General features: G+C 33.8%; 1 protein-coding gene across 1 annotated transcript in view; it reads right to left on the bottom strand.

Annotated features, from left to right (window-relative positions):
* Window positions 1-27,017, bottom strand: part of LOC129227502 (WD repeat-containing protein 13-like) — a 39,917-nt gene extending 12,900 nt beyond the window's left edge. Inside the window, exons 1-9 of the mRNA XM_054862077.1 lie at window positions 26,814-27,017; window positions 24,834-24,889; window positions 19,985-20,070; window positions 12,562-12,616; window positions 10,449-10,647; window positions 6,133-6,273; window positions 5,058-5,226; window positions 1,451-1,508; window positions 1,287-1,370 (exon numbers count right to left, since the gene is read on the bottom strand). Of these exons, the coding sequence (XP_054718052.1) occupies window positions 1,287-1,370; window positions 1,451-1,508; window positions 5,058-5,226; window positions 6,133-6,273; window positions 10,449-10,647; window positions 12,562-12,616; window positions 19,985-20,070; window positions 24,834-24,889; window positions 26,814-26,892 (927 nt within the window). The 5' untranslated portion in view covers window positions 26,893-27,017. The remainder of the gene's footprint in view (window positions 1-1,286; window positions 1,371-1,450; window positions 1,509-5,057; window positions 5,227-6,132; window positions 6,274-10,448; window positions 10,648-12,561; window positions 12,617-19,984; window positions 20,071-24,833; window positions 24,890-26,813) is intronic.

Here is a 27,017-nt window from a genome sequence, read left to right on the forward strand (position 1 = left end):
AGCGAGGAGCAAGGTGAATGATTCTAGAGTAGGGGCAAAGCTAACTTGGCAGCAGTGTAATGGCTGCTTTTTGAGGAGCCTAATACGTACACTGTCAAGCTAGGCTTTCCCTAACTATAGTAAATGTTTACTGATCTTCCCTTCTGAACTAAGTTGATTTTCTGTGTGAGAATGTTTTGCACATAATTCTGATTTCAGTTACTATACATTGTAATGAGTTTTACAATCTTTCTGAAAAAAACTCGGATGGTTTGTAAAAAAAAAAAAAAAAAACAAACAGACTGAGAAATTCTAAAACTACATTTGAAATCAAGAGTTCTGACTTTGCTAACGCTTTGTGGAATAAGTAAGATATACCTGATCCTTAAATAAAAATTGAATTCATCCAACATTTTTTAATGCTAACACTGATGCTTCATAAAAATACTAGTGGTACTCGCACAGCTTTGCCCGTAGTAGAAAAATGAAAAGGTCATTTGGTTTACCTGTATATTTACAAATAACGGATGATGAATTTCTCACCAATTTGCTATATTCATTTGTTTGCCCATGTTACGGACCCACGTTATGACAATTTGGTAATTTACTCGTCCACAGTATGATAATTTGCTCGGTAAAATATTCTTAAAATTGGAATAGGAAAAGAACAAAATCGAATTTTCAAAAAATCGCTTTGAGGTGCTCACTCTTATGCTACAAACTAATTCTGTGCCAAATTTCATGAAAATCGGCCGAACGGTCTAGGCACTATGCGTGTCACAGAGATCCAGACAGAGAGACTTTCAGCTTTTTTATTAGTAAAGAAAAACAATGCAAGAGACACTGAAAAATATGCTAAAATTTTACAATGCAAACAAAGAAAAATATGGCCGAATGATCTGCGAAAATATAATCACAAAATTCAAATACTGCCAAAGGGTTGCACATTGCATTTGTACGCATTTTTCTATACATAATTAGTTGCATGCCTGTGCAATTACTACTCTCTAATCTTACCTAAAAATCTAATGATAAACTAATTAATTTTCTTTCTAGCATGCAATATCAAAGTTATACACATTTCAAAACGTTTTTTTTTTTAAGTGGGGGGGGGGAGGGCATGGTAACCTGAAAAACTATGCATTTTTATAAGTATTATACTCTAATTTATTATTAAGAGAATAGGGCAAATACAAATAGGATGGAAAATAAACTGGTCATCGATTCCAGAGTGACAAGAACTTACAGCATGCTGAACAAATCCAGAAATAAATAAGATAAATATAGCAAAATTCAATTAAACATACCTTATCATCTCCAACCCACAGTAGCTTCCCAGAAGAATCAAATACAATGGATAATATACTGCCACTGGTTTTGCTACTACCGCCCTATTAAATTAGTAAATTTTATTCACATAAGAACAATAACCACGAATTGTTTATCTTTAAAATAAATAAACAAACATTACCTTTAAATAAATTCCAGTGGATACATTCAGCACCTGGACCATTCCTTTGTTATTCCCAATTTATATTTGTATTAAAGAAAATAAGATAATTAAACCCGTCATTCATAAATAAAATTGCTCCAGGGGATTTGCTCAATCTGAATATAGGGTCATTCCATAGAGACGAATGTAACATTCAGAGACTCTGTTTTGTTGCATAACATGAGTTTTAAACGTCAAATAATCATTTACTTGTGGTTTTGCACAATTTTATGCAAAAATATAACTTTTATGTAATATTCATGCAATAAAACACAGTATACATCACATAAATTAGTTTTTTAAATTAAATTACTGTAGTGTGATGAACTTGACGTTTTTGCAACCTTGAAAATGCAACATGATATCCAGCTCTCAATTTCCCTAAAGTTTAGGTAGAAAACAGTGCAATGCTATATTTTCATTCCTTAACTTTATTTTTCATGCAGAATAATACTCATTTTTCTTATAATGTAGCAGAAATGAATATTTCTTCAAAATATGACGTGTGACGAATGTAACAGTGAGGAAAGCAACTCTGAAGTTACGTATGTCACGGTGAAGACTCATTTAATATTTTAGACCGTTACGTGACTGAATATTAATTAATAAGTAAGCAATGATAGTACATCTTTGTCTTAAAAATAAACACTTTTTTCAACAAATTTTCAACATGGATTAAATAAATGCTTTTTTATTAGCTTGGTGCAAAATTTATTTTTTTCTCCTCTGTTTTAAATAGAAATTCTTATGCAAGAGGTTTGAATTTTGGATCCCCAAACTTTTTGGGTAATGGAAGTTACGTAGTTGTTTTTTAATTGTTGCCAGAAATAATGAAAAATTTTAATTTATTTTTGTCAATAAAATTAACAATTTAACTTCAAGGCTCAAGTAAGCATAATATATTTGTGGATTTTTGTAACTTTAAACGTTTCAAATAATGCAGATTTTCGAGAATTTCTTTGATTTAAGTGAAGTTAACAGTTTAAGCACGTAATCCACATTACTAAGGTTTAGCCTTGAATTTAGTTTGTTCACTTTTATTACCAAAATTAACTTCATTATTACTATTATTTTTTATTGCTTTTGGCAACAATTAAAAAGCAGATTTTGAGTAATTTTTAGTTTTCTCACAGCTTATAATCTATTTTCTTCATTAAAATACACAATCACGTTGTGAATATGCCTAAGTCAGGCGCAGAAAGAACAAGAGCGTAGCGTGAGAGAAAATGTACAAATGAAATGGCAGTTTAGAATGTAAAAAAGAAGAAAATATAAAAGTTTTACTTCTATTGTGGGTCTTTACAACCCACTTTTATTTTTAAATCACTGAAAAGCGGAACTTCTTCTTCCAGAAAACTATCAAGAAATGTAATTTTTTTTACAAAACCAAAATCAATATCAAGGATTGTTTCTTCAATAAGGTTTATTCCAGGAACTTTTTGATTTTCATTTCTACCGCAGTAATTCCAATATTATTATTTCGCAAGATAATATGAAAAAAAGTTGCTGCTTTTTTTCTGTCATTTTCTTTTTTTTTAACCTGTCATTCTTGCACAGCTTTAACTCTTTTTTTTTGAGCTTCTGTTTTTTCCATAAAATACAACCAAAGAAAATTCCACAAATATGTGTTAAAAAATCGAGTTTATTGTTGCCAATAAAATATTATGCAGTGATGTTAAAAAAATTAATTTATTTCAAAATATATATTTTATTTATTTGGTATTGAGCTAAACGTTTGAAAGATGCAGTGTTTGTTTCAAGCGATTACATTCGTCACAATCAATTTGTTATGTTTGTCACGCTGATAACTAATAGCTTAAATAATTTAATAAAAATTTAACACTTTAAATGCCTTCTAGGTAGCTCTTGGGAAGAGGATAAAGCAAAAATTTTCTTTTTATAGTCCTATAAAAAGTGTGGAAGAGAAAATACGACGTTTCGTGACAAACGTAATAGGTCGTTTAACACAGAATTCAAATTAAGCTGAACGAGAAAAAAAAATAAAAATTCAATTAAAGAAATGAAAAAAACTCAAATCTCAAAATATAAGCAATAACTGAAAAAAAAAATTTACGTAAAATGTATGCTTAAAAAATTACAGGTTGCGTTTCTTGAATGCGTTTTAGTTAAAATTTACATCATGTTCTTGAAGATATTCAAGCAGTAATTATTCTACGCAGGGCATCCATCTTGAAAAATGTTTTACTAGATTCGAAAATTTAGAATGTTATCTCCAAAAATGATGTATAAAACATTAATATTGATTGAGTTTAAAATTTTGGCCTACAGGATGACATTTTCGTAGAATGAACCTACATTAGAATTTGTTTCAAAACACTGAAAACAAATGCATTCAAAATAATGTCAAATATAACTCTAATGTAAATAAGCTTCTATTAATAAAGGGTGTCACAAAATTTGAATTAAATAGCAAATCAAGTAATTTAGTGTTGGCAACGAAAAATAGGTAACACACAGTTGACAGTTTAGGGTTTGTAAAAATGCAGCACAGCACTAAAGAAGGCTTTTTTTTTAAATGTGTATGCAAGAATGAAATACAGTAGTTACTCCATTTAAAAGTTTATTTTTGTAATAAAAAACTATTTTCTAACTAAAAAATATTACAAAGAAAAAAATTAAACAGTCAAAAAAAGTCCATATTTTTGGTCTTTTTTTCTGAAATATATGTTACAGTTAAAGGGTTAAAATGTAATAAGGCAATTCCATGGCTGACTGACTGACATTTCCAAAGCAAAACGATAAACATTTTCCACATTCCATGTAAAATAAATATTATTTAAAAAATATTTTTCTCTGGTTTATTGTTCCTTTTAAGCATAATTTAATCTTGTGACAGAATTCCTTAAATATTTTTTGGATGATTTTTAAAAAAACCTTTCAAACATGGTAACTGACTGACATATATTCTGCCATCGGAAGGAAAAAAGCAATATCTTCAGAAATGAGATTTTGAGACATTTGAAGCATCACGTTTCGGATTTCATACTAACAATAGGGAAACATTGGAAATTGACCTATTTATAGTGCTTTATTTTCATCAGGAACCAATTAACCAAGCTTGTTTGATAAAGCTAAAGTACAATAAATGACAAAAATGCAAAAATGGGAAAATTTGTAGAGCTGTCCTTAAACTATCCACAGTAGTATTGAGCTTTAACGTCAGTCAGTTACCCCATATTAAACTATTTTTTAAAACTCAATTTAAAATAAGTTTGAAAATTCAATTTTTCCATCAAATTCAGCTTTAAAAGGACAACAAACCATGGAAAAGATGTGACAAAATGCTTAACGTTTTGCTTTGGAAATACAGTGGCCGCCGCTTTTATGAATCATGTTTGTTCTAAACAGATTTGACTCCATAAAACCGCTGATTCTATAAAGCGGTTAATTCATTTAAAATGGATTTTGTTCTGTTTTTGACGATTTGATTCATTAAAGCCTTTGATTCAATTAACCACCGACTCAATTCAATGGCATCCACTGTAGCAGTCAATTAGGTGGAGAATTGCTCAATAATGAAAATCAAGAGGTATTTGACATGACTCTTTATATCACACTGAAGGATATCACAACCATATTATTATTGAATGGTTGAAAAGCACAACACTGTACAGAGGCAGAAAATGGATCTTCGACAATACGAATGCAAATACCAAGAGCAGTATCCCAAAGTCTCACAGTGGCATCCAGAGAACAGGAAAGTATTAAATCATTTGAAATGGACCATTCAAAGGCTACACGTAAAAAAGTTTTGAGTTAGATATGCAGAATTTAACACTGAAAGTTCACAAATGTTAAATATTTATTTTTGAAACTTCAAAATGCATTTTTAAGAAAATTCTGGAAATGCAAACAAGTAATTAGTACGAATAACATAATCATTCATAACAGTAAAGTTCATCAGCATAATAAAAACAAAAGGTAGATAAGAAGAAAATTTTAAAATAAAGAAATGAGCATATTCACTGGTGTCCAAATTTTAATTACCAAACAAACAATGGAGTTGTTTCCAAAATTATAAAAGTCTTTTTTTCTGAAAGAGCATGCTTAAAAATATAGGATCTGACCATTTTTTTAAATAATTTGTTTAAGTTTAATATTTTTAAAACTACTTAAATCGGCACGTTTTATGCTTCTGCCGACGACATCACAAATGATGAACTGCCATTCAGTGTTACCATTCACAGAGCAAAATATTTCATTTGCATCTTTACTCACGTGCATTGGCAAAAATACGGTTGATAGCAAGCGTAGAGCGCAATATTTAATTTGCTTCTTGATTATCATAGCGTGGAAACGCGTTAGAAAGATGTGGCAAAGTGCATCATTTGTGACATCATCAAGACCACGCCTTGTTCGAAAAATTGGACATTTAAAAAAAATGATCAAAAAATAACTGTTGAGAAAATGAAAGTATTTTCTCGGTCCATGTTATAATTTTTGCTTATTCTATCAATTTCAGTGACTAAAAGTAGAACTTTTGACTGAAGGAAACAACCCCATTATGACCTTCATTTTGGGTACAGTGTAGAAGTTTAATTTTTTGTAAAAACTATATTTTGTTTAATGTTCTGAAAAGTAGCAAAAATTGAAATAAATTTTACTAAGAATTGTAGAGTAATTAAACATTTATAATATACCAGTAATTCCAGCTTTGTGACCACTCAGAATGTACAGTACACTTGCAGGTGGTGGTGTAAGTTGACAAATAGAAAGTTTGCCATCCAGTGAGCAACAAGCCAATAAGCTTTTATCATTGTTCGCAAACCTCACAGCTGTCACTAAAGAAAAGAAAAATACAGTCGAACCTTGTTTATCTGGTCTTCAGTTATTCGGATCAATTTTGTAGCTTTAAAAAAAAATTATATTCACACTGATCATTTCAAATTATGATAGCAAGAACCTAACTATAAGTTCACCAAACATTTGCGTTTATTTAGATATAAAGGCTCCTGCATAGATTGTACAATAAATTACGATAACCTAACAAACGCCACTGTAGTTAAACGATAAAGTTTTTGAATGATCAAATATTTATTCAAACAGCAAACATGTTTGAACTAGAAGACAGTTGAACCAATTCTTTTTTCATAAATTATGTGAAAAATTATTTTGATATTTTTTAATGTCTTTTAACAATTCTACTTAATTTTACAGCAAAATATGGCTTTTGGTATTGATGAATGGCAAGTCTGATTATTTAATTGTTTGCTTAGCTAGTTACCCTTACTACCCGGATTTTTGATCAAATTAATATTCTTCAAAGAAGTAATAAGAACTCAAAATCTTCTGAGCTGAGTTTCTGCAAGATCAAGAATTAGACTAATGTTTAATTTAATTACATATTTCGCCCTGGTTTACAGAGAGATTCAGTCTTTACCACTTTTCTCCCAAAGCTGCATAAATTTTATATTTATTTCCATGCAAGCTCTTTTTTACGCCTCTTAATACAATACATGCCAGGGTTCAGGCTAGGATGGGGTATTGTATTGCTCTCACATTTTCCAAAATCCCACTCAACAATGATCTTATTGTTGAGTGGAGTGGAATTAATGGAAGTTATTGACCTTCAATCTTAAATAATTCTTGCGCTGATCAGGTTACGGATTGATAGGTATCTGGTGAAACAATTTTATCTGATCACCGACTAATCTCTTTCTCTGTTACAGGCCCCCCGCCCCCCTTTTAAAGAGATACTTTCCCTTTTAGGAATTCCCAGGAACCCCAACTGGGAGGCCTTTAAGGAGGATCTCAAGTTGTCTATTCACAGTTTGTCAGGTAAGTTTAATTAATTACTAGATTAGTAATTAGACTAATGTTTAATTTAATTACATATTTCTCCCTGGTTTACAGAGAGATTCAGTCTTTACCACTTTTCTCCCAAAGCTGCATAAATTCGGAGAATCGCACGTTGCAACTGGTCTGTTGACCAGTTGCAAAGTGCCATTCTCCGATCCTACTACTAAAACTGCAAGGCTAATGTTACTGACTCACCAAGGTTAGTTTCTTGGTGGTCTAGAGAAATCAGTGACCTATGCAGCAAATGCAGAAAGCTCTTCAACAGAGCTAAGAAGAATGGTGATTGGGGTACTTATAAAAGCTCCCTCACTGATTAAAATAAAGTCATCAGGGATGCCAAATATGCTTCCTGGAGGAATTTTTGTGATAATGTTAAAGATGTCCCTGCTAAGGCTAGAATAACAAAATTCATAACCAGAGACAGGAACTGCAACTTAAAGCGTACTACTGACGGTAGCTTCACAGAATCTTGAGGCTCCCTAGCAGAGATGCTAAAGGTCCATTTCCCTGGTTCAAATGTTATTGATGGCCCATTCCCTTCTGTCACAATACCTGTTAACAGGTGTACAAAATGCAAATGGGACTGTGATAGAAGTATTGTCACTTATGAAAGGGTTTTTTGAGCAGTTAACTCATTTAAACTTTTCAAAACTCCTGGTATGGATGGCATTGTTCCTGCCCTTCTTCAAAAGGGTATTGAGGTTCTTGCCCCGGTATTCTGTAGGATTTTTAGAACATGCTTTCAAGCATGTTCCAACTAATTGGAGGCAAACCAAGGTTATCTTCATAGAAAAAGTTGGAAAAGATAACTACAATGAGGCTAAGTCTTTTAAACCTATCAGTCTCACTTCATTTCTATTAAAGGCTTTGGAAAAGTTAGTCATATTAAGGAGACAGTGTTGAAAGTCTCTCCTCTCTGCCCTTCTCAACATGTATATCAGCCTGGCAGGTCTACAGAAACTGCCTTATATAGTCTCTCCTTTATTTTAGAGCAGTCTTTTAAGGACAAGGAGTTAGCTCTGGCTGTCTTCCTGGTCATTGAAGGTGCCTTTGATAGAGTCCCTGTTACTACTATCTTGGGGGTCCTAGCTAGAAGGGGAATTAATGTAACTATTGTTAATTGGATCAAAAATCTATTACAGTATACATTTGTCAATGATTCTCTTGGCAGTGTCGATTTAACTATTCATGCAGATGCTGGATGTCCACAGGGTGGTGTTTTCTCACCTATCCTTTGGTGTCTAGTTGTCGATTCACTGCTTGAAAGCATTACTTCTTCTGGTCTTTTTTGCAATGGCTATGCTGATGATGTCGTCATTGTGGACAGAGGCAAATTCTAGGATACTGTCTCCACAATCTTATCACAAAGTTTAAACTGCGTGGAAAGATGGTACCATTCTGAGGGTCCTGCTATAAATCCACTTAAAACCACTACAGTTGCTTTTACATGTAAAAGAGCAATTCAGATGAGTAATTTCATCGGATAAACTCTCAGTTGCTCTGACGAGGTCAAGTATCTTGGGATCTATTTTGACTCCAAGATGAACTGGAAGAAACACTTCACCTATTGTCTGGCAAAGGCTAGTAAAGTCCTTTGGTCCTGCAAGAGAGCTATTGGCAGAACCTCGAGGCTTAGTCCCAGGGTTATCCATTGGATCTATAAGATGGTCATCTGTCCTATCATTACGTATGGCCCCATTGTCTGGTGGTCAAGAACCAGACTTGACATTGCTAGAAATGAGCTCAACAAGCTGCAGAGGATGGTCTGCATAGCCATGACTGGTTGCATTAGGACAATGCCTACTGCTGCGCTGGAACTACTTTTAGGTTTATGCCCGCTCTATATACGGATTGAAGCTGAAGCTTTCTTGTGTATGGAGAGGCTTAAAAGTTCAAAGCAATGGAAAGCTTACTCTTGTTACCTTTCCTGGAAAAATTTTAATGAAGTTATACTCGATCATCCGTTTTCTGGCCTGCCAAGTGACTATATGCTTAGTGAGTATGCTTTTGACAGGCCATATCAGGTTATTTTTCCCTCTCAAAGTGACTGAAAGGATGTTACCTTATTTCATGGTAAAGGTTGCACTCTCTGGTACACCTGATGGTTCTAAAATGAATGAAAGCGCTGGGGCTGTCTGTCCCGGTGATGGTATTGAGTATTCTTGTCCTTTGGGCAAGTTCACTTTTGTTTTTCAGGCTGAAATTTATGCCATCCTGGTGTGTTGCGGTATTTGCTTGAATCGTAGCTATAGAGACCAATGTGTTCACATATGTTCCCCTAGTCCCCCCATTGCTTGGGATTGCTATAATTTGCTCTGCGATCTTGTAAAGTTCAATAAGGTTACCTTTTATTGGGTACCTGGACACTCTGGAGTGAAGGAAACAAAAAAGCTGGCTACTTTGCTCGGAAACGCTCTGATATCCCTTTTGTTGGCCCTGAGCCAGCAATAGGGATTTGGAAAAATCTTATTAGGACTGCTGTTTTTGATATTTTTGGTAGAAAACAGTATCATAATTGGCGCAACCTTGATGGACAGCGGCTGGCGAAAGAACTTAATAGAGGTTGCACTAGTATAAGGGCAAAGGAGCTCTTAAGTCTGAACAGAAACAGTGTCAGGAGGGCTATCGGCCTCCTTACTGGTCATTGTACCTTGAAGCGCCATCTTACTATAATGGGCGTCACTGATGACACAATTTGTAGAGGCTGTTGCTTTCATGAGGAAACTGCTGCACACATCTTGTGTGATTGCGATGTCTTTTCTGCTTACAGGTTTGAACACCTATGTTGCCACTAGCTCGAACCTTGGGAGATCTATGATATTCCCATTAAATGCCAGCTAATCTTTGCTTCAGCAACTGGTCTGTTTCAGGACTTCTGTCTGGGGTTTATTACAATAGACCTCTGGTCGCAGTGCTTGGCTCTACTGAGCCCCCCTCTCCATCATTTCATTCAACCGACATTATTCAACTGAGCCCACCTGCTCTCAGCTCGGAATTTTTGTTTTCTGTGCCTCAAAGAGTTAGAAAAATAAAAGCTGTTTTCATAGCAATGGATGAAATAATTTTTCAGATTTGATTAAAGTTCAACCACCTTATATAGATTGTATATACCAACATAAGATTTACCTAAACAATTAATTAATGAGTTAAATATTACCAGCATCTTTATGTTGATCAAATATGTGGTGAACACCGGTGAATGCATAGTTTTCAGATATTGATGTGCCTCCAACCAAAGCTCTACTAGCATCTGCCAAGTGTGTTGGCACAACACCTTCACCTGTAGCCATACTGGTGCGCCTTAATACTCGTCTGCCTTCTGCTAAAGCTATACGGTTCTCAAATGAATCACTAGTCTGCATAAAGAAAAAGGAATTGTTATGGTCGAGTTTTAAAATGTTTTCAAATTTCAGAAGTTTTATTTTTATATTTACATTTAAAGTAATTTAAAAAGTCATTAAACATATTATTGATAGTTGGGATCCTTTTTTTTTAGGAGAGATCGAAATATATATAAAACAACTACACGCATTCAATAAAGAACTAAAACCTAAAACTGTCAAAAACAATGTTGATACTTCCCATTTAGTGACACACATGTAATCAAGTAAAACATATCACTGTTGTAAATATAATCAGTAAATTATATGAACTTGTTAAATAGTACATACATACTTTAACCCTATGCCACCCAAATTACTACTTCTTGTAGAAAAAAATATTTTTATGCACAGAATGAAATAATAATGGTCCCACTTTATATAACACATATAAGTGGATTTTTGTTTACAAATTTTGTTCATATTTTCAAAATTGGTTTGTGACTCTGACTGTAATACTAACTTGCGTCAATACCAATAACCTAAATGTAAAGCAGCCATATTGCACCACTCAAGTTACACAGGTCATTTTAGTTTGTTTGGAATAGGAAAGAAAACTTAGGTAATTTTTCTCAAAGGTTGAATTCCACAAGGTTCAGTTTTAGAGTCATTGTTGCTAATTATTTTCCTGAATGACATTAGTGAAAGGCTTTCTGTGAACTTCAAGCTTCTTCATAGATTCCGAAAATTTTGCACCGACTTCAGAAAATTATACATCATACCTGTTCCAAGGACACATTTTGCCTCATAGCTTAACAAGACCTCATTGAAAATTTGCTCTTCACTATTAAAACTCTAATCATAAATAAATCATTAAAAAACCATTATTAAGCCAACAAATTAACTTTCGGAATTAAATTTTGTATTCTATTTAGGAAATACAAAAAGTCCTTAAGCACGTTTGCTATAGCAACAAATTAGCACATTTGCACGATAAAAATGTCACTTATTATCAAGTTTCGAATTAGCAGATGATACTCTGTCTTTATTTTTTTTAAATACAAGGGTTGATCCAAAAGTAAGGTTCCCATTTATTTTACAAATATACAGCACTGTCTATTCTGGTTGAAATTTACATTGTTTGAAAGAAAAAACGTTTCTCTATTTTTATACATAATCGCCAAAGTTTTCTATGTTTTATTGAGGATGGCGCCCTAACTTTTGTATCGAGTGTCACAGAATTCCAACGCCAACCCATTGAGGAAGCGTTTCAAACTTTTTTCGACTTTGTAGTCGCTCCGGAAACATTAGCCATTAAAGTGTTCCTTAAACTTAGGAAACAAGTGTAATCACTCGACTCAACCTCCGAACTGCAATCAAAAGTGGAGTATTTCGTTAACTGTCATGTCCCACTCTGGAGGTGGAATTCTGTGACACTCAATACAGAAGCTAAGGCACCGTCGACAATAATGCACAGAAAAAGATGGCGATTATGTATAAAAACAGAGAAACTTTCTTTCTTTCCAACGATGTAAATTTCAATGAAAATAAACAGAGCTATTTTTAAAACTGATGGAAATCTTACTTTTGCATCAACCCTCGTAGTGGTAGATTATTTTTTATAAAAATCAACAAAAATAAGACACTTGAAAATATACAACGCAGTTAACCAAAATATAAAGTCAAACATAATACTGAAATGATTTTGGATAAAAAATCATAAAAGTATTCAAACAACAAGCAAATATGTCAAAGTTTTTGACAATACAACAATAATGGGATCATCTTCAAAACAGAAAAATTAAAATCACAAATGAAATTCATGTGGTCTGTGCAATGTGGCCATTGTAAAGACCACATTTTTTAAACTTCAATACAGAATAAACTTAATGGTATAAAACATAAAATTTTAAAACAATATCACTTTTAAAACAATTATTCAGAACTTACTTCTAGAGTAACTCTACTATTGCTCCGGGCCCCCATACTTCGACTACGAAGGCTCCTAAAATTTAAGAAAGAAAATATTGGAAATTATTAAAGCATCAATATAGATGTTGGGATGGGATAATTGTTTAAGCGTTATAAATATCTAGGCATCTAGCATGGACGCAACAAATAGTGAGTTGGCCGAATACTGAATATTCGGTCATCAAGGTCATATCGAGAAATTTTTTTCGGGAGGGGCTGAATTTGCACATTGCCCTAACACAGCGGTTCCCAACCTTTTTCTCTTTGCGAACCCCTTGGAACAGGCAAAAAAGTTCGCGAACCCCCTGATGTTGAAATTAGTAACATGTAAGAAACAATAAAAAAACAGCATGTTTGCTTTCCATTTTTTGCAGCATTTGATTGCAATAAACAAAAATATAATTGTAAAATATCATTAAGTGCAAACATTAATAAAAAGTTAAAACTACATCTACAAGAAAGATTATAAACAAGAAGTTTTATAAACCAACTATTTTTTTTAAGCATACTTTAAATTGGGGAAAAAATCCTTAATGCGATATTTGTGGCTGTTTGACGGAACAAAGAAACTGAAAGTTTGGTTCAATGTCTGACAGTTTGAGTCTTAAATCAGGCTCTGCATTCAATCTGCTTCGGTATTTATCTTTGAGATAAGTATAGGAGGAAAATCCTTTCTCGCACAGATATGTTGTACAAAATGGTAAAATTCGAATTGCTTTTTTGGACAAAACGGTATAGTCATTTCTTACACTGAGCCAGAAGTCAATTAATGAGAGCTCTTTAAAGGTAGTTTTCAATGAATTATCACAGGATAACTCGATGAGCATTTCCTTTTCAGGTAATGTCAGGGTGTTCTCTAAGCATGGATTTCCTTCAAAAGGATTGCGTATCCAGTTGTTTGAGAGAGGGACGTTACGCCTATTAGGAAAATACTCGTCAAAAGTTAGTTCAAGATGTTGCAGATGTTCACATACATTTCTTTTAACGCTTTCATCAAGTTTCATTGAGTTTTCTGATAAAAAACTACTAAGAGAAGTGAAACAAGAAAACTCACCCACTTCCAGGCATTGGATCCAGAAATTCAATTTTTTTACCATATCATTTTTTTATCATATACAACGAAAATATTAACAACTGCACCTTGCAAGGATATATTTAATTCATTTAATTTTGAAAAGATGTCAGCTAAATATGCAAGCCTTTGCATCTAAAGAGGATCGAATATGCAAGTGGACAAGTGAAATGGATGATCAACAAAAAATGCTTGGACTTCTGACTTCAATTCAAATAAGCGTGTCAAAATTTTGCCACGGGAAAGCCATTTAACTTCTGTGTGAAGAAGTAAAGTAACATGAAGGCTTCTCAATTCCTCACAAAGCACGTGAAATAGACGGCAGTTTGTGGCACGTAATTTTATGAAATTTACAATTTTTACCGCATCATTCAAAGTAGCGGATAATTCTGCGGGAATACGCTTACATGCTAATGCTTGTCTATGAATGCAGCAATGAGTCCATTCAATTTTCTCGTTGATCTTCTTTACTCGCACCACAAAGCCAACAAATTTTCCTGTCATTGATTTTGCACCATCCGTGCACACACCCACACACAAAGACCAATCTATTCCATCTTCTTCAAAGTAACTGTTGACCAGTTCGAAAATTGCTTCTCCAGTTGTGTTGGTTTTCAAAGGTTTTGCAAATAGTACATCTTCTTTAATTGTATCGTTAAAAATATACCTAACATGGACAAGTAATATTGCAGCGTTTGCTACATCAGTCGACTCATCAAGCTGGATCGCAAAATTATTCTCTTTTATTCTATTCACAAGTTCTTTCTCCACATTACTTGCCAAATCAGTAATTCTGCGTGATACTGTGTTGTTTGATAGCGGAACCAGGTCAATTTTTTTTGCTGACTTTTCTCCCAGCATACAATTAGCAATATCTTTAGCACACGGTCCAATTAAATTTTCTGCAATTGTATGTGGCTGTCCAGATCATGCAATTCTATAACTGACTCGATATGAAGCTTCAAGGGCCATTTTACTATCTTCGTTGGATTCTAACAGGAACGTAGAGACGCTACACTTTTTTATTATATTCCAATTTTCTTTTAAAATACTCGATAGGTTTGTCCTTGTGTGTCGGATGCTTTGTTTCGAGGTGTCTTCTCAGAAGTGACGGTTTCAAACTGCTGTTCGCTAGAACTTCCTTGCAGAGAAGACAAAGCAGTTTAGGTTCAGACTCTTCTCCAGTAAAATAAAAGCCCATTTGTAAATAGTCACTGTCATATTTTCGCTTTTTTCCTTTTTTCTCCCCTAGTTCACTTTTCTGTTTAGTCGGGGGAGGCGGCAGTTCATTACAGCTATCTATTTCAATATCCTGTGTTGATTCGAAAGTTACTGTTGATGTTGAGGGTTGATCGATTGACTGCTTGTCCATTTGTCGCTCAACCAAACTACCAGTTTTCAACCATCGATCCATAACAGCAGAAAGTTATTAAATCATAAAAATTACCAACACGATTATAACTTCACAAACAGAGTAGCAAGTTCACGTAGCAAAACCAATTGCAAACAAAATCACTTGTTTTCAAGCATCTCTAAAGTATCTCTAAATACGTCTGTTAACAACTATTTCCCCAGAACTATGAGCATGCTGATGTTATATATTTTTGAAAACGAACAGATCCAGTAATACATTTTAAGTTTGGAGCCTTTTGCTGTCATTTCTGCTATTCGATGACTGAATACGACGGAAATTCCCGAGTTATATTTCAACCAGATTAGAAATAATACCCCTATGATGCAGTGTTAGAGAATTCTTTATTTTTTTCGACATATGTATATTATGTATATTGTTTGATTGACTCCACGCGATGGCGCCTTTTTAAGGTCATCGTGATCCCCGCCACAGCTTAATACAACGTTTCTGCATGGCGCCTCACAATAAAGAAGGAAGGATATCTCTTTTTGTTGTCTATCGAAAAAAAATGAGAAAATTTCTTTTTAACCAAGATTATAAAACCGCTGAAAGATTTTTTTTTTTTTGAGCTTAATACAAGAGTCTGGCGCGTTTTCAAATTAAAAAAAAAAATTAGTAACTATGTGTGCAAATTGAATATTTTATAATAATTTTTTACCAAACTAGGAAAAATCCGCCATTGCACCGAAATTTTCGCGAACCCCCTTCCTGCATCTCGAGAACCCCTGGGGGTTCGCGAACCACCGGTTGGGAACCTCTGCCCTAACACAAACAAACACACACACACACACATATATATATTCATATTTCAATTTCTTTCAATTTCTATATATATATATATATATATATATATATACAGTGAAGCACCGTTTATACGTTTTTGAAGGATCTGTATGAAAAAAGCGTATAAATGAAAAAAAGAACAATAGGTTTACGTTAACATGTATTAGACTCCACAAGGACCAATTTAAAAAACGTATAATTGATTAAAACGTATAAAAGAGAAACATATAAACGGTGCTTCACTGAATATAGAATCACATACACGCCTAAAAATATAGCATAATAACATAGAAGTACAAGTTCTAAACTCACTTACAGAGCCGGATTTAAACTTTGGCGGGCGGGGCACTGACAGCTATTGCAGGTACATTTTTCCTTTTTGCGGTCCAGAAATTTTTGTCTCAAGTGAAACAGACCTTTTTCCCCATATGTTTTTGTTTTACTCATTTCTTTAATGCTCCCACTGTTTTTATATTTTATTTTAATTTTCTTATTATTTATTTCATTAACCTTGTAATAGCTAGGATAACAGGAGAGTGGCCCTTTAAATGGGACATAGAATATCCATAATTTCAGGGGGTCCAGGGGTTTATACCCCGGGAACACTTTTGAAAAATAGGCATAAAAGTCTGTATTTTGAGGCCTTATATCGGGATAATTGAGACTACAAAAACATAAAGAAAAATAAGCAAACAAAACCTTTTAAAAATTATGCATTCTTTTGCAAATCATGATCAATCAAAATAAAAATTGCTTGTTCAACAAATTGTTGATATTAATTGATAAAGAGGAAAAACAAGGGAGGAGAAAAGAGAAGCACATTGTCACCTGTTCATGACAGCTTTTAGTGTAGTGTGTTTTTGATCATTTCCTCAACATCCCTCCTCCCAACTATTTCATCAAATGCTCTATAGTAAAAATTGTACAAAATGGTTTAAAAGAAATGGTGTAGAGATTCAGAAAATAAATAACGAAAGAGTAATATTCTGGCCATTTGGACAATACATACTTTATTTTTTTCATAAGAGACAAAAGTGAAGTACTTTTCAGGGAATTTCAAAAACTTAAATAATTTTCAAACTCTAGAACAGTTGAAATTATTTAAAGCACTTCATTTGCACTTTTCAGAAATTGATTGCACAGTCTTACAAAATGAAGACCCACCAGTTTTAAGTTTAAAATAAATGTATAACGAAAAATTTCTTAAAACAAACATTTTTTTTTTTTTCAATCACAAGTAGTGCAGAAAATGAAATAAAGTAGAATAAGTGTTATATTTTTTCTCATGCTTAAGATACTAACAGTATGCAGTAGAAGTAGGATAAAAACAAGCAATAACAAAAGAACTTCCAAAATACTGAATTCAGTATTAAATAAATGACAAGACATGAAACATATCAGTCAGAAAAAATATGCTACAAAAAGGTGAAAATCATGATTTTTGCATTTTTTACGCAGAAGCTGAATTTGACACATCTTGGTAACTGGATACTAGCATAATCGGAAGCTAAAGGTTCGGCCCTTTGGGCGTCCCCGCCTCAAAATCTATGTAGTATAAGGGTTTTTGGGGGGGGGGGGGGAGGACAAGTCTACAAAACTGACAAGTGGCCGTCCTTGGCCCTGGATGGCCTGAATTGAATAGAGAATGAGAGCAGTAAATCCTAATAAGTGTCTAAATTTCAAGTATGCTTTGCAGCTAATAATAACAATCTTCTGTATTTTTTCAAATAGTGCACTTGTTTAATAGTTACAAAATTAAGAATTAAAAAAAATTGTTATTTTATTTTTCTGACATTAGAAAGTTTAAAAGAAAAAAAAATCTTCTGTTTTACATTACAAAACATTTTGGGTTACGGTTCGGCCCCTCTAGATACGGCCCTGTTGGCGGTTGAATAGTTAACTTGCTTTTGTCTAAAAACAAAGCACAGATTGAATTTAAAGTATAATTTTGTATGGTTAATAGTTCACTATACATTGTGGCCATTATAAGACTCAGTCCTGCACAGTGTTCTTAAGTTCGTGGTCCGAGTTGAAGCGCTTCCCTTTAAATGTGTTTTCAATGGATCAAACATATGGAAATTGCAGCAAGACTTGTTTGGGTTGTAGAGCGGATGGTTAAGCTGCTCCAACTTAAAAAGCTCCACTCAGGCGGTCAGTGACACCTATGTGACACTGGAGACTTGAGGATGTGCATTATCACGGAGCAAAACCACTCTTCGTGAACAGCCCTGGTCTTTTGTTCTTGATGAACCTGTGTTGGTTTCAGAGTGTCTCACAGTACACATCAGAGTTAATGATTCTCCTGTGCTCAAAGAATTCAACAAGGGAGCAGCTTGACCATCCACCCTACAACCAGAACAAGTTGCCCTGTGATTTCCATGTGTTTGATCCGTTGTATAAACACTTGAAAGGGAGGCGTTTCAAGTCGGATGATGAACTCAATTACCACACTGTGAAAGACTTGAGCCTCGTCTCGGCCACAGAAATTCTGGAAATAAGAAATCCTTCAATCAATTAATCAGTGGGATTGTGGAGATCAGGCCTATGGTGCATACTTTGAACTAAGTCTTCATTTAGACCCAGAGTATTGTTTGGTACCTTTTCATTTAAACAACCCTAATAGTAATCAAAAATAACACACAATTTTTTAATGCAACTATCTCAAAAGTAATATTAACGTATAGTGATTTTATGCGATAAAATTGTAAAAAATTCAGTCTTTTACTGGATAATTCTCTTCCTTCTACCTCTCCCCGCATATTGATCAAAGAACAAAGAACGACAAGCAAAGATAAATTTATTTAAAACAAAGGAGGGGGAAATCTCTAGTCTTGAGTTACGGTATGAAAAAAATTAGCACACTGTACACACATTAAAAATTAAAAAATTAAATACACTGAACAAATAGGTGGCTGGTATGGGTGGGCAAGGGAGGCAACTACCCCCTCACTTCCAAAAAAATTGGCTTTGCCCCTTCACTTTTCCAAGTTCAAAATTATCAATCAATCAAAAAAAAGCTAGCATCGATGAATGCACATGTTTAAGCAAAGAATTGACTTAATAAGAGTGTGTTTTATATTTTTCTCATATTATTGTTTTCACACAAATTAAAATGGAACTTTGAATTGAAAGATGGGAGTCTACAGTGGCTACCTGTCCAGATTTTTGAAAAGATCATTAAATCATAAATAATTACCTTAAAATCCAATAACCGAGCCAAATTAACCAAAATAATATTAAACTTTAAGGGCCCAACCTCCCCCCCCCTCGTCTTCTTTGATACAGTACTTTTTTGGTGCACCAGCCACCTATAACTGTACAGTGTACATATATCATGACATGATTAGACAGTTGCTTAAAAATACTGGGCAATGATTTAATTCATGGATTTTTTGTTTCATTTTAATATTTTATAAAGCATAGAAGGGTTGTGTAGAACCATAAAGGTTTAAGATGATTAGCCAAGATTTCTCATAAATATATGATAAAAAGGTGTTACAGTAGAAAGTCGAAAATCTGAACCACAGGCAGTTTGGATTTTTGAAAATAACAAAGCAAATACGATTTGGTACACAACTGGTACGGTGGCAAGCAGGCCGTGGATGCTCTGAATTTTGAAGGTAAGAGAGAACAACATAATGTAATATCAAGAACATTAAGTGGACACCTTCAAATGTCTTAAGTTAGATTTGATCAGGGTCAAAAGATCTTCCCTGTATGTAAAAAATGCAATGACTTGGAAATGACTCCTGATCATCTCTTTTCCTGCCTGGGACTTCTGCCAGGAGATATAAGATTTCAAACTGAATCTCCTATATGTTTTAAGTTTTTTGAATGTCTTCTGTAAGCTGGTTTCTGTGAGCTGGTCTAGGCTAGAGTATAGCAACAACAAAATGAATGAAACAATGTAACATATATGCAAATTTTAACACTAATTGCAATGGTTAAAATTATCTGAAAAAAAGAGTTGGATTTAATCACAAGAGATTGCCATCATTTTCATTGAAAAACACAAATTAAGACTAAGGTGGAAAAAGCATAGCAAAAAAAGTACTGCATTGAGCAACAAATTACTATCATTCATAAACTACAAAACTCAATGTATTGATCAACATCAATCAAACAAAACTTACGTTTGGTCAAGAGATACTCCATAGCGCTGAGCAAGCAGTTGATTCCGAATACGTAAGTACTGTTTACGTGCAGTTGGACTTTGTTGCTTAAATGAGAAAACTATATTATTATATTACTTTTTTTATCAAAAATATACAAAAAAAAAAAAAAAAACTATACAAAAAAATTACAAATTTAATCATTCTTAAAAACAGGAAAAGTTTGGTGCAGCAGCATATAATTTACACAATACCTTAGCCATCATCTAGAGCAGCAGTCTACAACCTAAATTAACTGAAGATCAACTTTCAAAGTTTAGTGAACCCAAAAGTCAACTGGTTGAGGGGAGGGGGGGAGAGTTGATGTTCACGCTATACACTTAAATTGCTGTGTTGCACACACTGTAAACTTGAGACTGTACCAACTACAAATTTTAAGTTCACTCTTATCAAAATACTTTGATATTTTTCAAATAGTTGCTTTAAACTGCTAAAATAACGTTATATGAACACTATTAACTTACATCAAAATATTTTTAGGCAACTATATTGTTTGATTTAAAATTGATAAAATAATGCCTGAAAATTTCTGCAGTAAGTATAGAAAGTTAGGAAATTTTATAATTTGTATCAATTTCGACATTAAATCTTGAGCTGCAGAGTTAGTCTAGGGCACTTTGACTAAAAGCAGAATCCAAAGTACTGCCACGATCAACTGAAAATGGACTCAAGATCGACCAGTCGACCGCTGATCTAGAGTTCATTCAGATGTGTAAGGACGAAGCATATTACGTGATATTAGGAGAGTATTTAGGAAATGTCTAAATTTCTATTTATACTGTTTTCGATAATAATAGGACCAGAACCACTATTTGTACAAACTGCCATTAGTGATTCCTCCATCCTTCTGATTTGAATGAATAATGATCCCCTCCAAAACTAGAAGCTGGATCTGCCCTTGCGCCTTTGATGATGCTGATGGACTCTATTTTTACAGATGACCAGGACTAGATTTAGACTTAACAGAGCCCTAAGCTATATCAGGTATGTGGGCCCTTTTATTATTCAGACAACTTATGTTGGTGCATGGCCCCACTTAATTCTTACAGCCCATGGACAATTGCTAAAACTCATCGCGACAAAGAGGACGCTACAGGGTATTCCTGTTTCCATTACTTTGTCATTGGTTGGTGGATTCAGAGGTTACGTTCAGCGCCTCTTGCAGTCAAAATCGGCGACGTCCAATCAAAAATAAACAAACTTTGAAACGTTGACATTGACTGGTGGATGCATGAGCTGCATCAATTTAACACAGAAAAGTCATAAACTTGCAAGGCCCATTAAGCATCAGCACCATCTAGTGGGGCCATGGTTGGTGGCAAAACAAACTATTTTTTAAAAATAGTTTCACTATGTGTGAAACAAACCAATGTTACCTTGGGTCCCCCCTCCCCCTTGCTTTTAGATGCTGGCACTGTCTTCCTCTGGATTGAACTTGAAGGGGGAGGATATCAAGAGAGTGATATAGAAATCCTCTTTAAATGGAGTATAGAGCATCCACCCAATTAAAAAAGATGGGGTATCTCTATCGGAAATGTTTTGAAAAATAGACAAAAAATTCTGCATTTTGAAGCTAGTAGAGGGGGTGATGTAAGAATTTGAACGAATTTTAAACTTGCTTGTTTAAGTTTTACAAAGTATATAAATTATATATCATGCCAGATACGAATCAACAGATTTCAGAACCAGAAAGAAATTCATTATATTGTAAAGCAGTGCTGAAAGCGCAAGTTAGTGAAAAATATGGAGGACAAGTTTTGAGAGCCTGATTTTTCAATGTAGAAAGTTGTATAAGTAAATATATGCAAAGTTATGCAGTCCATTCAAAAGCTCAAATATTCTTGCATTAAAAAAGGGTTCTTTGTAATCAGTAGCGGGAGCCTTCAAGTTTTCCTTGGGAGACAACCCATTCCATCAAAATAAAACCTAAAATTCTGTTTTCAGAACTTCAATATCAAAACATTTCATAAGGCAGCCCCAAACCCCGATGCCTTTCCTAGCATCATCCAAGAGAGCCTAAAATGTGTTTTAAAAACTTCGAATTCGAAAAAAATTCTGGGAAAGATTTCCAAACCCTCAACTCTTTTTCTTAATATTACTATAAAAGGTAGTTTAAATTGTCTTGTTAAGATTTCAATTTCCAAATTAGCTGAAGAAAATACCTGAAATCTTCTCTACATGCTTAACATCTTTAAACGCAGCTGAAAATTATGCTTCTAGGATTTCAACTTTGATAAATTATCGGGGGAGTGCCCAGACTACACTTAGTTTGAAGACTTAGTTGTTGAACTATTTTCATAGAGAGCTTTCAAACCTTCTCATTTTTCAAACGTCACCAAACATAGCCTAAATTTGTGTCTCTCAGACTTTACTGACAAAACCTTTTCAGAGAGACCCCTCTTCATTTCCTATTTATCATCAATAGCCTAAATTTGCATGTTCAATGTCGAAAAATGTTTGGAGGTGAACCGCCTTGTAACGTAACTTCACCAGAAATTGCGTAAAATTCTTTCTTAAAGACTCAAATTTCAGAAAATTTCTAAGTAAATCCCTAAAACTTTCTTCTCTTAACGTCTCCAAAGATAGCCTATAATGGAGTTTTCCTTAGTTTCACAACGAAAAATTTCCAGACAGAGCCCATGGACCTTCCCCATCACCTTACCATCATCCCAGATAGCATAAAATTTCGATTTTCAAACTTTTATTTGTGCAAATTTTTGAAAAAAGCAATTGATCCCTAAACATAGCTTGAAATTGACTATAGATCAAACAACTCAGGGAGGAACCTCAACCCCATTTCACCTAACGTTATCACCGAAATGTTCCGAAAATTTCGTTTTTAACATCTATTTTGTAAGTTTCTACGGGAGGGTCTTGACCCCCTTGTGGTTATCTGAATGAATTTTACCCATCAATGTGATAATCGGCTCAGCATTATATGAGGTTCTTTGCATGAGCATTGTTATGATTGTTCCAGACTGATGAGCACAAAGCTAGAGCGCAGCTGCAATCTCTGGATGCTGTCACTGACCTTTTCGGTGTTTGCTTGCCTTAGCTCCGGTTATGGGGCGGTAATTTGTAGTTTCATATCCATTTAAGGGGCTTATAGTGTTTTGAGACCTTTAAAATGTTCACGACAATATTTATATTCTTTAGCATACTATATAAGTTTTTCTCATAAGTAAAAAACCTAATATGTATTTAAAGCCTTAAATTCTTCAGAAGAGGGATGAGATATCCCTGGTAGAGAAAATTTCATATTATTTACTGTCCCTCTTAGAACAATGACCCCCCCCCCCCCTTCCCCCGATTGAGAGTGCCCACAAAAACGAAGAAAAAGACCCTCGAAAACTGATTCCCCCACTTGGACCACGGCTAGCCTCCCTCCCCATTGCTCGATACGCCACTGACTAAGAACACATGTGCAATTCTTACATGTTTTGGGAGAAATGAAGGTCTAACTCTTCGCACCTTCATTGTTAAACCAGATTGGATTGAAAAACAGCTAATTATTAACATTAGTGTAAAAAAATTAGAGATTAAAACGGCAGCAACCCTGGTCCGATGTCTGTACATCGGAGCAGTATTGATGCATCGGCTTCGAGAAAAATGCTAAACCGGTTTAATGATGTTGGACGCACACCTGTTTTTGACAATGCATCAATGCATCGCTCAGCTCTAGCAGAGGATAAATAGGACTATAAAAATATCAGGAAAAAATAGGCTACATTTTTTAAAAAAGTTATGCACTCTTTTTCAAATTGAAATCAATCAAAATAAAAATTGCCTTTGGTTTATTTGACAATAATCGACAGTTTAAGAGAAAAGGTAACGGATCGTCATTTGTTCACATTGCCTTTTTTTGTTTTAGTAAGTTTTTGATCCTCCTACCAACCCACCGACATTAACAACACTGAAGTAAATGTAAAATGATCAATAGTAAAAAACACCTAAAATGCTAGAAAAGAAATGAAACAGACATTTAGAAAATAAGTAACGAGAATATCATCATATCATCTTGGTCATTTGGACAATGCATGGTTACATTTGATATGAAATAAAATTTAAGCATTTTTCAAGGAGTTTTAAACCTTATTTAATTAATTCCAAGGACTCTAGAACAATTGAAATTATTTAAAGCACCTCATTTACACTTTTCAGCCTCTGCCACTTTAATATTTGTCTGTACAGTTTTACAGATTTTGTTCTAGATTTGTAAGAAAAGCCTATTTGAAGTACAAAAATAATAACTACAAATTTCTCATTACATTAACTTTTTTTACAATTACAAGGAGTGCAAAAAACGAAAAAACATAGAGGAAGCGTAATATTCTTTCTCCCTTATGCTAAATAGGGATGACAGTATACAGAAGAAGTAATGTAAAAGCAAGCAATAGCACAAAGCTTCCAAAAAACTGAATTCAGAGTTAAATAAATAGTACGATATGAAACATGTGAGTCACAAAAATTTATCACATACAATGTATTACAAATATGTGAGCCATGATATTTATATTTTTTGATGCAGAATGTAGCCGAAAAGCTGAATTTCGCACATTTTGGCATCCAACCCCACCCTCCTCCATGCATTTGCTAAAATTTTCAATTCATGGTTTATATAATTACCGTATTTTTCTTTCTATTATCTGTTTCAAAAGTGGAAACTCATTGAAGTGTGAATACGCACTGCCACGGGTTACTTGTGCTTTTTCTTTTTCCAACATTAACGCATTGAACCTCAAATTTTGAAACATAAAGATAAAACTGTTACTTTACTTTCTAAATTATTTTTTGTCAAAAATCAAATCACCTCTTGTTTGGCGTTTTCACGTAGTAGTTGGCTTCTCCTTCTAATGTACAATGTTCCTGAAAAGAAAACAAATATCAGAGACAGTTGCTGTACCAAACTGATAGCACAATATATATTATATATATATACATATATCTTTTAAATACAGTTTTAACTTTAAAAAATTTGATTTTTTAATATATTCAATAAAACACATACTAAAAAAAGGTCCTAAACTACTTCTCAAAAAAATATCCTATTATTAGCCATTGTTTTAAGTTTAAAAAAGACATTGTGGTCAATAGAGTCTTGAACTACATTAAGTATTCTCTATAAAGAATTGATGATAAGTTAATTATTACAGGAACTATATCTCTCAGACAAGAATCCTTAGTAGTTATCAGTCATCGAAGATCCCTGAGGGGTTGCCCAGCCCTGGAGCTGTTAATGGTTTTAGCAAAGTTTCACAACGATTATACAAGGGAGTGGATACAACAGAGGGTTGAAAGGAGTCATGTTTGCCATAGGGGGTAAAAACCGGTAAAAACTGTCCCGGAAAGAATACCTTTTTGCCAAAGCGGTAAGAATGGAAATTATTTATTTTTGGATAAATGTAACTATTTTTACTTTATCAAATTTAACTTTGGCAATAATAATACATTGCTTTAGTGTATATATATATATATATATATATATATATATATATATATATATATATATATATATATATATATATATATATAATTATAACTTAGAATAGTATAGAACAGTAATCTAAATGCAAGTGCTATACACAAGACTCTTACGTATACACTTGTACAAGACACTTACACATACATGTACTAAAAACATGTAAACCTACAGTTGAACATTCAAGCAGTTAATAATACTTCAAAAACAACATGACTACATTTAAAAAATGGAAAATCAGTCTGTATTTCATTGTTTTTCAAAGACTGACTATTTCTTGTATCTATTTTTTTTTTTTAATTGGAAAAAAGACAGATGAACAAGATATCCCCCCCCCCATAGGAAATGGTTAAGTAGTTTCAATTTATAAATACAAATACAGATGTGATAACCAGCAACAGGCTCTTGGCCCAGCTTGGCTGGTCCTAGTTAATTTATTAGTCCCCAATGAAGATCAATAGCCCTCTTAAAGCTACCAACCCTCTTGCTCATTACCACTTCTTCCAGAAAGCTGTTTGCCATAGTTAATTTTTTTTTAAAAATGAGCATCAATTCGCGACTATTGGAAAAATTCGCAAATGTAGCAATTCCCTTCTTTTACGTAGTCGGCTGTTTACTGTAATTAGTACTTTTTATTTCACTTTGAGGTCGCCCGCACCTACCGTTTGCACGGTCTATCGGTCGATCCTTTATTTCAGTCAGACCATGTAAAATTATAGCAGAATGTGTAAGTACTTAATTGTTTAGCATCTGCTTAAAAGAGGTGGACTAAAATCGTGAAAATGTTCATCTTTCCGAGTGTTTTTCCCCCCTAGAATCGTTCAAGGAAAATTATCGGAAATTTTGCTCTGTTTATAATTTTTTGTACTAAATTTCTCAACTTATACGAGAGTGAATATGAGAAAATATATACGGTATACACTTAAGCATGAATGGCGCACCTCCCCCCCCCCCTCCTCCTTAAAAGGTCAGCATGAAACGGCCCCTAGACATATCTTGGTTGCTTGGGGAAAAAGCTGTGCTATGGAGGTACTGCAAATTTTGCACAGATGCAGATAATTTACCTTTATAATATTCACTCATATTTGCAACTGATTTTGAAAAATGAAAATAATATTTGTAAGACAGTTCAAAAGAACAGATCTCTTAATTAGTTACAAAACAATTAGATACAAATTTAAAGATAACAAGTTTAGAAAATTGAAGCAACTTTTGCTTAGAGTTAAACTAACGCAGTTTCGTAAAAAAACTGCAACGCATTTAATTTTTTTATTTTTAACTAAAAAAAGCAAACTTGAGGAAGAAGCCTACTAAATTGAGGATTATTTGGAGTCCTATACGTATTATAACGAGCATCCAAAGCAAGTACTTGCTGCCAAACAGCGGCCATTTGTTGTATAAATTACTTCATGTTTTTTAAAACTATTGCAGAGCTACAACTCTTACAATCAGTAAACTTAATGCGCCATATATACAAAACACGAAGCATCATTATGACATGTTTACACTTTACAC

This window comes from Uloborus diversus, chromosome 8 (genome assembly GCF_026930045.1).
Source record: "Uloborus diversus isolate 005 chromosome 8, Udiv.v.3.1, whole genome shotgun sequence".
In the NCBI taxonomy this organism is placed as follows: Eukaryota; Metazoa; Arthropoda; class Arachnida; order Araneae; family Uloboridae; genus Uloborus; species Uloborus diversus.